Genomic DNA, 14,083 nt, shown 5'->3' with positions numbered 1-14,083 from the left:
TGATTTTATTTAATCTGGCTCACGGCCCTCTGTGCTCTAAGTGTGACCTCTAACACACAAAGAACTACTCCATACATTGTCTGGCTCTTAATCAGGGTACGTTTCATGAATTAGGGCTTGTGCCTCTCTCACCTGTGGACCTTGGGCAAGTTAGTTACCTTCCTGGGTAGAATAATAATTAAGAGGATTAAAGAAAAATGTATGTGCCACATGCATATCTACCATATATAATATGTGTTGCCATATCATGTGGCACATAATAGTGCTTTGTACATAGTAAATATTCACAAAATATCAGCTATATGTACATATATTTTAAATATGGAACACTTTACACATTTGTGTGTCATCCTTGCGCAGGGGCTACACTAATCTTCTCCGTATTGCTCCAATTTTAGTATATGTGCTGCCGAAGTGAGCACAGATATTATTTCTATAAAGTAGACTGCACCTACTTCTCTAAGCCTTTGGCTTAGGAACCTGGCAACCTTAATTTTTAAAAGTACTTTTCTGAGGAAGGCAAAATTTTGCTCTGAAGTCTGTGTTTTAATAGAGCAAACAGCCGCCTGCTTTTTTCATCATAATATACAGGTAAGTGGCAGGGGCAAAGATTAATGCAGGGGACAGTCACAGGATCTTTGATATCTTCTTTCTTGGGTTAAATTAAATTCAGTGTTGTTTTTTTAATTATCTCTTTTGCCTGGCCAGCATGGGTCAGGGGTTGAGCATCGACCTATGAACCAGGAGGTCGTGGTTCAATTCCCAGTCAGGGCACATGCTTGGGTTGCAGGCTCGATCCCCAGTGTGGGGCGTGCAGGAGGCAGCCAATCAATGATTCTCTCTCATCATTGATGTTTCTATCTCTTGCTCCCTCTCCTTTCCTCTCTGAAATCAATAAAACATATTAAAATCATTTATCTGTTTAGGACTTCCCAAAAGAAGCTATATAATCTTTCAAATTTTACAATATAGTCTCTGCACTTGCAGAGCTTAGGGTCTCATTCATGGCAAACACTCAATTAATGTTTGCTGCTCTTAAAGTTGATACCATGATGGCAGCAAACACTTAGATAACAAAAGAATATGATTGTGTCAGCTTACTAGTGCATATAGTTGCCGTGAGTTTAAAAACTATTGTCTGGAGTGATCCAGGAAAGCTGCAAGAAGTCCAAATGGCCTTGAGTTGGTGTGAAAGGATAGACTGAACTTGGGGATAGGTATGTCATTTGGGCTAAAATATGTAATCTATGTTGTCTTTACAGCCCTGAACAAGAGGACTGGCTATTTGCCAATGTAACTTTCATTCATAAGAGCTAACTCTGATGACTGCCAATGACACATTTGATTCTCATCTAGTGAGTGGGTATCTCCTTAATGAAGTGGCATCACTGAACACAGCAGCAAGCTTAACCTACCCAGGGAAAAGTCACACTTTCCATAGAGAGGGTAACCCAGCTCTCTAGTTGTCCAGCGTGAGCAAGACTGAACTTAGAAATTCTAAGAATCTTTGACGAAGTTATACGTGAAAGGCCATAAAAAGTGGTTCCGTATTTGTATATGGTTGTTTTAGTTCAGGCCGCGGTGAGCTGTCAGTGTTTGTTTTAGCAGCAGCAGCACCCAACCTAAAAAGAGAACTAAAACACAGTTGGAAAGAGGAAGTATATGTTGAAAATATAACATTTTCCAAATTACTGAGTGGATTTCATCCAATCATGTTAACGCTTGTCCTTGTCACTGAGATCTTTTAAAAATATTTTTTTATTGATTTTAGAGAGAGAGGGAGAGAGGGAGAGAGGGAGAGAGAGGGAAACATCAAAGTGAGAGAGAAACATCTATCAGTTGCCTCCCATACGCACCCCGGCTAAGGATCAAACCCGAAAGCTGGGCATGTGCCCTGAAAGGAGACCAACTGGTGACCTTTGGGTGCACAAGATGACGCTCAACCAGCGGAGCCACTTGGCTAGGGCTGTCATTTGGATCTTGAACACTTTACGTGTTAAGCTACTATTGCCAAACCATAAGCTTCAGGGATGCCTTAAATAAAAAACCTGCCTCTTTTCCTCTTCCAGGAAGACTGAAATAAAATCTATCATCTTTTTCATTTCTTTTCTTCACCTTTTGCATTATGACATCAGGAGGTCCTACTGATTTCCCTTTCTTCTGCTTTTGATTTAAAGAAACATCCCCTCCCCCCTCCTTGTTTTATTGAGAGATCATTGACATACAACATAGATTAAGTTTAAGGTTTATAACATAATGATTTGACTTACATGTATTGTGAAATGATTACCATAATAAGTTTAATTAACATCCATCATCTCATACAGATACAAAAAAATGTTTTGTAATGAGACCTCTTAGGATCTACATTCTTACCAACTTTCAAATATACCATACAGCAGTGTTAACTATAGTCATCATGTTGTACATTACATCCCCAGTACTTACTTATAATTGGAAGTTTGCACTTCTTGACTACTTTTAACCAATTCCCCCTCCCCCTGCCTCTGGTAACCACAATTCTGATCTCTTTTCCTGAGTTTGTTTTGTGGTTTTTTAGATTCCACATATAAGTGAGATCACATAGTATTTGTCTTCTCTGATTTATTTCACTTAGCATAATGCTCTCAAGGTCCATCCATGTTGCTGCAAATGATGAGAGTTCCTTCTGTTTTATGGCTGCATAATACTCCGATTTTTTATACATACCACAGTTCTTTATCCACACATTCAATCAGTGGACATTTAGGTTGTTTCCATGTCTTGGTGTAGCCAAAGAAACTTTTATTCATTCATTTCGCATGTATTGGGGAATACAAAGAACATAATACAAAGCATCCTTTGCCTCAATTCCCGACGTTACTTACCCCACTCCCTCTCTCCTTTTATCTGTTCATCTCTGACCCATCCTTTAAGATCCATGTTAAGTTCTACATTCTCCATGGAGCCTTTCACGACCTCTTCGGGCTCCTCTGACCCCTGTCCTTGTGAATGACACACTCAGTTAGAACCTAATCATAGAATACCTTGTGTTTACCTTAAACTCATCCTGTGTTCCTTGGAAAAGCAGAATGGCATGGTGGGTAGGAGACAGCTCAGTCACTTAGCCATGCAGCCTTAGGCAAATTACTTCTGTTTATTTATCTGTAAACCAGCGAAGATAGTAAAACTGCCCCTGTCATAGGATATCGATGAGGATCCATAAAAAGTGCTTAGAAAAATGCCTCGCACATTTTTGATGCTCAGTGTTGGCTACTATCGGTGTCTCTTTTGCCCAGTCCGTTTTTAGCACTTAGCCTTTGTGTCCAATGACAGGATGGTTTCTGCCCTCACTACATTTATAATTGAGTTGTAGAGACTAAACAAATACAGAAAGGAAAGGGTGTATGCTATTAAATGACAAATGGGATACACAATAAACAAATGTTTTCATTAGCATCTTTTAGTGTCTAGAAAAATGTTCCACAAAATCTTTTTGAGCAGTTTCCCCCTCCCCCTTTTACCTAGATGCACTCTGTGGCTTTTCAAATATACATTAGCAATTGTATTTTACTTTTTAAAAGATGGCAGACAACCCCCTCACCAACTCCCAGACATATGACATCTTTTCTATTCTCTCTCAGGGTTTTTGTTCACATGCCTGGTTTGTTTTCTTTTTTGTTTTTATCTGTGGCATAGATTTTCCTAGTCTCCCGGTCTTCTAATAAGGTATTTTATAACAGTCTCCAGACTTCCTGTAGCTTTATACATTTTAAGCTACTCCTTTTTGTTATCTATCCACTAAAACTCAGAAACTATAAATCTTTGTGTACAGTGCCTTCAATAAATATTGATTATTTCAAATAGTCAGTACTGAATGTGTAAAATTATTATTTTTTAAATGAATTGGTAATAAATTTAAACATGCTTTACTGGATAATTAAAATGCTTTCTTCTCCAACCTTGCTGAGGAAACTGAAAGTTGACTAAAAGAGATTTATAAACTTGAAACAAATGTCCATGTTATCAAGAATCAGTCTGACTTGACTATCTGGACTCCCTGACCCTTCTAAAGCTGACACTCTGGACTTCCTAGCTGTTCGCCAGTAGACAATTATTACAATTTAAAATGGAGGCTTTAGTCTTTTTAAAGTTGGACTGTTTCATGTATTACTGTTTGTAGTGGATTTTCACATATATTTAATACATATGAAATATATGTGAAATTTAAACTTTTCTAAATAATCTTGAGGCAATACTTTAAGGTATAGAAGTGTATTGCAGTTGGATTGTCCAAAATTTCCCCTTTTGATTTCACCAAAGAGAGTAAAATAAAAAATAATACATTTTTCAAAATTAAACTTTAAACTTAAAAATGCAGTAATTGTATTTTTGAGAAAGAAGAGATACAGACCCAAATGATCTTCTCCTCATTGCAAATAGCTTATAGAGAAAGCTGCACAGCAGATCCTCCAATAAGGTAACTTCCAACGTTGTTTTGTTACAAAGTTGATGCGATGCCCTAGAAACTTAACTCTTTCAGCCTATGGTAAAATTGGTTTTGCTGCAATTCCATGACAATCGAGGACTTAAAGTACAGACCCCTACTTGTAAAAACGTATCAACTTGCCCTAGCCGGTTTGGCTCAAGAGCACGTACCTTGGTTGCAGACTCCTTCCCGGCCCAGGCCCTGGTGAATCTCCTGCAGGAGGCAACCAATCGCTGTTTCTTTCTGTCTTTCCGTCTCTCTTCCACTCTTCTTAAAAATCAATGGAAAAATATCCTCAAAAAAAAACAAATATATCCTCGGATGAGGATTTAAAAAAAAAAAGCATCAACTAGACTCAGAGGTACTTTAAAAAATAGTATACAGGCATCCCTTCAAACTCAATTCTTCTAAACTGTGATTACAGAAATTGCTGAAGTCATTCCTTTGACAAAGGCTTAATTAAATCCATAGCAGGTAGAATATGGGAACCACCTAAGGATTCATTTGGGTATTGTTCAAATTAACATTCTCCCCTTTCCAGAGAATTGTTAGCATTATTATGGCCTTTATTTTCCTAAAAGCACTTGTCATTTAATAATTATGGTGCTTTTTCTGATTCCTTGTTAGATTCTTTGAGACAAGCACAAGTGGTTCTTGCTTTTATTATTTAAACTACATTTTGATGAATCAAAACATCAAGTTCCCTACACTTGAGAAAAGTAACTTTTAACATGAAACATACTTGAATGTTTAATAATTACATTTAAAAGCAGTTTTAAGTAAATAAACGCTCTTGCCAAGTGTGGTCCATGTTTTGTAACTTCCAGCTTTGAAGTACCCACTATATAAAGCAAACATATTAAATGTTAATCACTTCAGCTCTAATTAAATATTTAAGCCTACAACGATCTAGAGAGAGTGGAAAAAAGGTTAAACTTGATTTCATGTATACAACTATTTTGAATCATATTCTCTCCCAAGATGATTAAATCAAACTGTCCTGAATTTCCCCTTTGCACCTCCAAGGTGCAAGAACATTCTAAAATTCCTCCTTTCATCATCATTGCCATAATCACCATCAGCATTATTGCCATATAGCTAATATTTTCAAGTTTACTCTGTGCTAAGCTATGCGCACAATTCTGCTTTACATGCAGAATTGCATCTGCTTCTTACCACAGCCCTATGAGGGAGGTGCTATTATTATCTCCATTCAGAGTCTGAAGCTTTAGGAAGGTTAAGTAACCTGACGAATATCACGTAACTAGTTTAGGTGCCTGATCACAGATTTAAAAGCAAGCTAACTTAGTTTAAAGCCCTCGCTTCTCACCTTTATTTTGCCTAAGCCCACTTAATTAACTTAAATTTGGTATAAATAGACTTTAATTATGACCTTTTTTGGGGGGACCCACTTTGGTCTTCCCCTTCATCATCAAATGTTAAAGTATACATTCAAGGAATAGGGAGACAAGATACAAATAATTGAAAATTTAACACAAAGATGAAAACAACAACCCAAATAGATGATTGTGACGGAGTGGACAGAGGATGATTGCTTGGAGTTTATTTAGCAATCTGGGTGCAGCCACAATTGTTTCCTGATGGCTCTAAAGCCTTTAAATAAAAGTGAAGCAGAGGGGACATTCTGAGACCAGGTTGGCTGCTTCTGTAAAGGCAGGAAGTCTGGAAAGTGCTAGGTGAGTGCGAGCAAGTGAGAAGATCATAGTAGGGCTTGAGAGAAGGAAGGGAGGGGGGGTAGAAGGGGGGAGGTGGGGGGGGGGGGGTCAGGTACATTTACACTTGATGTCTTAGTACCAGGGGCAGTTTTAGACCCCCATAGGAAGAAATCTTTAAATCCTCAGGAGTTGAATTTGGGTCATTTCATCTCTTCTCCTTTAGCTGTTGTATGACTCGGTGTCACCCTACTTATGTTTCATTTTTCTAAATGTAAAAAGGGAATGACTCTTGTTCCCTTGTGTTTTCTCCTAGTCATCAAAAAGGAATGAGCTATCCCTGCCCCGGCAGCTCAGTTGATTGGAGCATCTTCTTTCCCAATAATGCCAAGGTTCGGGTTGGATCCCTGGTCAGACAAGAATCAACCAGTGGGCCGGCTCCTGTGGCTCAGTGGTTGTGCATCCAGCCATGAACCAAGAGGTGGCTGGTTGATTCCCAGTCAGGGCATATGCCCTGGTTGCAGGCTTGATCCCCAGTAGTGGGTGTGCAGAGGCAGCCAGTCAATGATGTTTCTCTCTCATCAATGTTTCTCTCCCTTCCTCGCTCTCTAAAAATCAATAAAAAACATGAAAAAGAAAATCAGCCCTAGCCGGTTTGGCTCAATGGATAGAGCATCGGCCTATGGGCTAAACTTACAGTGGTCGCCAACCAGTGGTCTGTGAGGTCTGAAAGGCTGGCGACCACTGGTGTAAGGAAACCTTATCCAGGGTTCGATGCTGGTCAAGGGCACATGCCTGGGTTGCAGGCTTGATCCCCAGGGAGGAGGGAGGGAGGCAGCTGATCAATGATTCTCTCATCATTGATGTTTCTCTCTGAAGTATGGTAGCAATCATCTCAGGTAGAAACTGTAGTTTAACTTTAATCCTGCTGTTTGGCTTCTGTACTTATTTGCTTTAACAACAGAAAAGTTACTTTGATTTTCTGAATTGTATAAATCATCCCATTCGATTGAATGCCTTATTGATTGTCATGTGAATATTCCGTTGATTGTGATCTTACCGGTTTTAGAAAGCAAATTCCTCTGTAGCTGGGAACCAGGACAGCACAATTATCCCAAGACCTGAGGGTTACAGATAATGTTTCCCTGTCAACTCAGTGGTCCCAAGACCCAAAACTATAATTAATCTTTGTAGATAACTAATCAGCTCAATCTCGATTCTGTAACTGCTTTGTGCAAATCAGGATCCTCATTCCCAACCCTGGGATGTAATCAATATCTTTGTGATTTTTGCCTATATAAATCTGGTGTTGCGGCCATCTTATGGCTGCGAGATTTGGGAGAGCGAAATGCCCCCTCGTAGTCCCGGATTGCAATAAATGCGACTCTTTAATTCGACTTCTTGATGCGTCCTTCTGTGATTCGCGGGGTACATTACAACATCTCTCTCTCCCTTCCTCTCTGAAATCAATAAAAATATGTATATATTAAAAATAAAAAAAGAATCAACCAATGAATGCATACGTGGAACAACAAATAGATGTTTCCCTCTCCCTCCCTTCCTCTCTCTCTAAAACCAATCAATAAATAAAAACTTTAAAGAATGTGTTAGCCTGACCAGTGTGGCTCAGTGGTTGAGCCAGGACCGATGAGCCAGAGGGTCCAGGTTCCATTCCTGGTCAGGGCACAGGCTGGGTGCAGGCTCGATCCCCAGTGTGGGGCGTGCAGGAAGCAGCCAATCCATTTTATTTCATCATTGATGCTTCTGTCTCTCTCTCCCTTCCCCTCTGAAATCAATAAAAATATATTTTAAAAAATGAATGAGTTAAGCCACAGGACACAAAGGAAAATATATAATATTTGTATAACAAATTCAAAAACGTTGTAAAATATCTGGGCATCTTTATAAAATAAGCGCTGCAGAAAACTTTTAATGGAACAATTAAGCTCATTAATGACTTGCAGGTGTACAGATCCTCCACTATCCTTTTTTCTTTTAAGCGGCAGGATCTTGAAAAAAAATAAAGTGGGGTAGCGTTAGCGTTTCCTTACTTCCGCCACTGACAACCCCACTTACGCATTACAGAGAGTTTTAATTTACTCATTTCCACGTCATGGTCAACCCCACGTGAAGTTGGAAAGAACAAAGGAGGAGCGTCGCCGCGGTCCGTGTTCCGTGTCATTTCCTCGGGCGAGAGGGGGTTTCCCCGGAGACACGCCGGGCCGCCAGCGGGTGCGGGGCTGCCCGCAGGTCCTCCCGGCAACGGCAACGGCGGCCGCGGCGTGGGAACCGAGGACCCCGGGCGCCGCCCCCCGCGCGCTTCGGCCAGGCGTGCTCCTCCCGCCCCCACGCGCGGGCCGGGCACCGCGCTGGCGTCGTGATGTCCTCTGCCGGGCCCACGCATCACCGGCGGAACCAGCTTCCTTTCTGCTCTTTTAAAATAAAAATCTTGAGAATCGTGTGTGCGTGTGTGTGTGGGGGGTGACGTCTCGCACGGGCTGACAGTCGCGATCTGGCCCCCGCGCCCCATACGCGGGGTTCTCCCCGTTTGACTCCGGGCCTGCGCCCCTCCGCTCCCGCCGCGGAAACGCCGTGACTCACGTCTTTCAGATGCTTCCCCCCACGCGCCCCACACACCCGCCCGCGAGGACCCGGCCCGCGCCCACGGCGTGGCGTCACCCCGCCCAGGCCGACCAGGAGGTCTCGGGTGTGAGTCACACGGAAAGACCACCCTCGTCGGCATCCCCACACACGTCGTCCCTCACACCCCACGCTGGCCGCCCGGCCGCCCCGCGTCTCTGCGCAACGTGTTTGGCTCCAGCTCGAGCCCTTGACCCAAAAACCTCCGAGGCAGAGCCGCAGAGCCGGCCTCGCGCGGCCTTTGAAGGCTTTGTTATTGTTTGGGTTTGAATCGATACGCCCCTCCCCATCCTTCCTCCCGGCGGCTCTACACCCAGCTCCCGCCTCCCGCACGCCCCGCGCCCCTCCCCCTCCATTTTGGCGCCTTTTCCTTCCCGCCACGTCGTGGCGGCGTAGAGACCATTCTGACCGCGAGAGCAGGGCGGGGCGGGGGCGGGGCGTCCGCGTTATGCAGATCAGTCGGCCTCTGGTTGGCTGGGGATGCGCCGGCGGGGGCGGGGCCTGGGCGCGGCGCTCGAGCGCGCGGGGCGGGGACCAGGGGAGTCGCCCTGGCCCGCGGCTTCCCTACCCCCTCTCCTCCCTCGGTCTGCCCGGCAGCCGGCTCCCCGCCTAGGCCCCCGGGAGAGGCCCCGCCCCTTCCCCGCCCGCCCGCGCCCCCCGCAGGCGCGCTCCGCCCCTTTACTCCTGGCGGCGGTGCGAGCCCGGCGTCTGCTACAGCGGCCGCGGCGGCGAAGGCCCGAGAGGACTTGGCGGCAGCGACGGCGGCAGGACAAGCAGCAGCAGCAGCAGCAGCAGCAGCTACCAGCCCCCGGTGCCCCGGCCCTGCCACACGAGTCCCACGAGCCGCCAACCCCGTCGCCCTCGGCGCTGCCTGACCCCGCCGGTGGGTCCACCAGCCGACAGCCCCGGCAGAGCCCCCAGTTGTCCTCCGACTCGCCCTCGGCCTTCCGCGCCAGCCGCAGCCTCGCCGCATCGCCACCCGCAGCCTTAGCCCAGCCGTAGGCGCCGCCCGGTCCCCGGCTCCTGCGGCAGCGGCTCCAGGCAGTCCCTGCGCCGACACCCTGGAGGGTGGGATGCTCTTGTCCAAAATCAACTCGCTTGCCCACCTGCGCGCCGCGCCCTGCAACGACCTGCACGCCCCCAAGCTGGCGCCCGGTAAGCGCCCCCCTCACCCAGGATGGGGCCGGGGCTGGACCCGCCGCGGGGGGGAGCTGGGGGCTCGCGGGCCGGCACTGAGTCCCCTGCTCCCCCCCTTCGCTAGGCAAGGAGAAGGAGCCCCTGGAGTCGCAGTACCAGGTGGGCCCGCTACTGGGCAGCGGCGGCTTCGGCTCCGTGTACTCAGGCGTCCGTGTCGCCGACAACTTGCCGGTGAGTGGGCGCCACGCCGTGGGGAGGGCGCGCGGGGCGGGAGCGGGGAGAGGGGGCGCAGGGCTGTGTGCTGGCCCCAGCGAGGGGACCTAATGTCGGCTCTCCGGGGGTGAATTCCAGGTGGCCATCAAGCACGTGGAGAAGGACCGGATTTCCGACTGGGGCGAGCTGGTGAGTGCGCAGGAGGGAGCGGACCCCCAGGGTGGGTGGGTGGGGGTGCGGGGCGTCCTCCGCCTCGCGCGCTCACGCAGCCTCCCGGTGCCCGCAGCCCAATGGAACCCGGGTGCCCATGGAAGTGGTGCTGCTGAAGAAGGTGAGCTCGGGCTTCTCGGGCGTCATCCGGCTCCTGGACTGGTTCGAGAGGCCCGACAGTTTCGTGCTGATCCTGGAGCGGCCGGAGCCGGTGCAGGACCTCTTCGACTTCATCACGGAGCGGGGGGCCCTGCAGGAGGAGCTGGCCCGCAGCTTCTTCTGGCAGGTGCTGGAGGCCGTGCGGCACTGCCACAGCTGCGGGGTGCTCCACCGCGACATCAAGGACGAGAACATCCTCATCGACCTCCACCGCGGCGAGCTGAAGCTCATCGACTTCGGGTCGGGGGCGCTGCTCAAGGACACCGTTTACACGGACTTTGACGGTGAGCCAGGCCGGGGCGGGAGCTGCCGGGAGGGAGCTGCCCAGGTGACTCGGCCGGGCCCGGAGGCCTCGGGCCAGCTTCCCTCTCTGGCCTTTTGTAAAGGTCATCGGGCAGCCTGGCTCCATGATAGCAGGGGTGGGGCGAAGGGAGCTTCCCAGCGTAGTAAAGCCGGGGATTTCAAGCCAGCGGAACCTGTAATGTTTCTGGCACGATTTTGTTTTATTTTTTTTTAAAGTAGAATTCAGTGGGTTCCAAGCTTTTCGGATGAATAAGAGGTTGTGGGCAACCGGCCGTAGCCCAGATTTCTGAAGTCTGACCCAGTTTCCCCGCCAGGAATAGGATGGGAGGTGGAAGAGGGAGGAGAGAGTGGGAGAGATGAAAATTGATGCCGGTTTTTTGTAGTTTTTTGCTTTGTGTTAGAAGAGTTTAGCTTTCTGTAAGGTAGTTTTTAGACTGCATTTTTTCCTCCCCTTTGATCTAGGGACAGATAAGGACTAGAGACAGAAATAGTTTCACTAAATAATTCATTTTGTTGATTTTTTTTTCGGTGTTGTTCAGTGAGGGCGTCGGGAATGAATGTTGTGAAATAAGATCTCTTGCTAGTTTGAAAATTAGTTGGGTGTCTCCGAAGAGGAGGAAAACCTATCCTAGGGAGGGGCTGGGAGCAGGTTCTTTCAGAAAAGGTGGAACGGAGAGCCGGAGAGCCGGCGATCAAAGCCGAGTAGGGTGGGTCACCTGAGCCGCTTAGCCTAACAAACGACAGCCTTTCAAAACTTGTGACTGGGGCTTGTGGTTTGTGTTTATTTGCCCTTGGAGGACGCTGGGCTGGGCTGCATTTTTTTGTATTTAACAGTTAATGGCTGGTCGGATCCTCCCATGTTTTTTTTTTTTCTTTCGAGTCTTTGCTGCCCCCTGGTGAGCACCAGAAGAATGGCCCCTCCTTTTTTTTTTTTTTTTACAACCCAAAGTTTGTAAACAGGAATCACGTGGTCTGAAACCAGCTCTGCAGATCTGTCTACCTTTCCAGTGTGGGGAGGAAAGGGCGTGGGTGTCTGCGCCTGCACTCAGAGGGCGGGAGGAAGGCCTCCCAAAGGGCACCCTGACTTAGGATATTGTGCAAGTGCCCTCACCTACATCATATCTGAGTTGAGAATCTCACCCTGGCTCCTGGGCAACCTTTAGAGCAGTTTAGGGTTTGTCTGTGGGATACCTCCCCTGATTATGCAGACATTCATCCCTTTATCCCCTTGTGGGTGGTCCTGCCCCATACAGGCCTCAGGCTCTGGGTCTTCGGCCAGCCCCCTTGGTTTCTTGGAGCAGCTTGTAAAGACTTTCAGTTTATGGTCTGGGCTGGTAGAGAGGTGGGTAATGCTTTGGGGTTGGAGAGATGCCATAAGCTGCTTATCCACCCCTTTGAGCTCAGGGAGGTAAATTGAGTTCACCAGCTCCCGAGGGAAGGGCTGGGGTGCCTTTTGTTTTAAAGAGTTACTCAGGATACCACTCAGTTGCTTTGTGTTTTATTTTTGCTAAAAGTGTGTTTTCCTCCTTATTCCCCTGGCTCACAGGGACCCGAGTGTATAGTCCTCCAGAGTGGATCCGCTACCATCGCTACCACGGCAGGTCGGCAGCGGTCTGGTCCCTGGGGATCCTGCTGTATGACATGGTCTGTGGAGATATTCCTTTTGAGCACGATGAGGAGATCGTCAGGGGCCAAGTTTTCTTCAGGCAGAGGGTCTCTTCAGGTAACTTCCGGGAAACCGCTTGTTGAAGAGAAGCAATCTGGGGGTTGCTTTCACAGTCTTTGAATTCTGGGGAGCTTCACTCTTCCAGTCCTAGGCCAGCAGTTCCCCCTTGAGAGCTGACCCCCAGGAAGCCGAGGGTGTGCCGTTGAGCATTCTTGGGGGAGGTCAGAGGAAGGGCAGGTGTGAGACTAGTAACAAAAGACAACTAGTTTCTCTGAAAGGGTGTTTAAAGTACCAACAGAATCACCCTGAGAAGTCAGTGCCTGGCTGGTTTGCCAGGGAGGAAAACGTGGAGTGCTTGCTGAGCCTTCTCCCTCCCATGGAGGCCGGCTCTAAACATTGTGGTCCCAGTGACCTCACTGTGGGTGGTGTTCCTATTTGTAAGCTGGTAGGTGAATTGAATCACCTCCTGCTCACTGATGTCTCATCACAATCCCTAGTCATCCTCCTTCGTATTTCTGGTGGGTGAGTGGGTGTCGTGGGAAAGGCTCTAGCTATTGAAATTTGAAACCACAGATTTAAGAGGGGTGCTGGGGGTTTTTTTTTAGCTGAAAGCAGACGGTTGGATGCAGATGTTATATTCTCACTAAAGAATATGAGTTCTAGAAAGTATGAGGTCTCTGTTGGACCTCAGACTTGTGGGTCCTTGGAAGGCCGTTGCATCACAAAAACAAACTGAGTCATTCATAACCTTTCTTGTTTCCTGCAGAGTGTCAGCATCTCATTAGATGGTGCTTAGCCCTGAGACCATCCGACCGGCCATCCTTTGAAGAAATCCAGAATCATCCGTGGATGCAAGATGTGCTCCTGCCCCAGGAAACTGCTGAGATCCATCTCCACAGCCTGTCGCCAGGGTCCAGCAAATAGCAGCCTTTCCAGCAGGTCCTCCCCTCCTGGCAGATGCTCCAGGGAGGGGGAGCTTTTGTACCAGTGACACTTCTCACCAAGCAGCACAGTGCTTGATACAGGAACAACATTTACAACTCATTCCAGACCCCAGGCCCCTGGAGGGGCCTCGGACAGGGGACAAGAAATTCCTCTGCGTGTCCTAGGCCTCAGTTCCTCGTAGATGCTCTCTCCTTCTCATAGGTGTGCAGCCAGCATTGCTGGACTCTGCAAAATCCCGGGGGTGAGGGGGGTGGGGGAGGGGGTGGGGGTCAGAACCCTGTCATGGAACTGTTCCCTTCACTGAATGCCGCGATGGTCAGGTTAGGGGAAAACGGGTTGGGGATAGGACTAGCACCATTTCTTAAGTCCCTGTCACCTCTTCCTTGACTCTTCTGAGTGCCTTCTGTGGGGACTCCGGCTGTGCTGGGAGAAATACTTGAACTTGCCTCTTTTACCTGCTGCTTCTCCAAAAATCTGCCCGGGTTTGGTTTTCCCTGTTTTTCTCTCCCGCCCCCTTCTCCCCACCCTTCATACGAAAGGTGCCATGGAAGAGGCTACAGGGCCAAACGCTGAGCCACCTGCCCTTTTTCTGGTCTTCCTTTTTGGTTTTTACTTAACTGTTTCAAAGCCAAGACCTCACACACACAAAATGCACAAACAATGCAAAAT

The 14,083-nt window shown here is 47.7% G+C and overlaps 1 protein-coding gene and 1 non-coding gene across 2 annotated transcripts; one reads left to right on the top strand and one right to left on the bottom strand.

The window, feature by feature from the left end:
* Window positions 1–315: 315 nt before the first annotated feature.
* Window positions 316–422, bottom strand: LOC139013445 (U6 spliceosomal RNA). The gene has a single exon (XR_011472078.1). It is a non-coding gene; the product is annotated as a U6 spliceosomal RNA (small nuclear RNA).
* A 9,066-nt stretch (window positions 423–9,488) lies between these two features.
* Window positions 9,489–13,649, top strand: PIM1 (Pim-1 proto-oncogene, serine/threonine kinase). Its single transcript, XM_070418664.1, has 6 exons — window positions 9,489–9,936; window positions 10,043–10,149; window positions 10,270–10,320; window positions 10,418–10,784; window positions 12,350–12,526; window positions 13,236–13,649. The coding sequence occupies exons 1-6, from the start codon at window positions 9,855–9,857 to the stop codon at window positions 13,391–13,393; spliced, it is 942 nt and encodes a 313-aa protein (XP_070274765.1). The 5' UTR covers window positions 9,489–9,854; the 3' UTR covers window positions 13,394–13,649.
* The last annotated feature ends 434 nt before the right edge of the window (window positions 13,650–14,083 follow it).

The sequence above is a fragment of the Myotis yumanensis genome, unplaced genomic scaffold, assembly GCF_028538775.1.
Source record: "Myotis yumanensis isolate MYYU_CA2020_CCGP unplaced genomic scaffold, mMyoYum1.0.hap1 SCAF_6, whole genome shotgun sequence".
NCBI lineage: Eukaryota > Metazoa > Chordata > Mammalia > Chiroptera > Vespertilionidae > Myotis > Myotis yumanensis.
The sequence above is the reverse complement of the archived record's forward strand: the minus strand, read 5'-3'. Positions and strand labels throughout refer to the sequence as shown.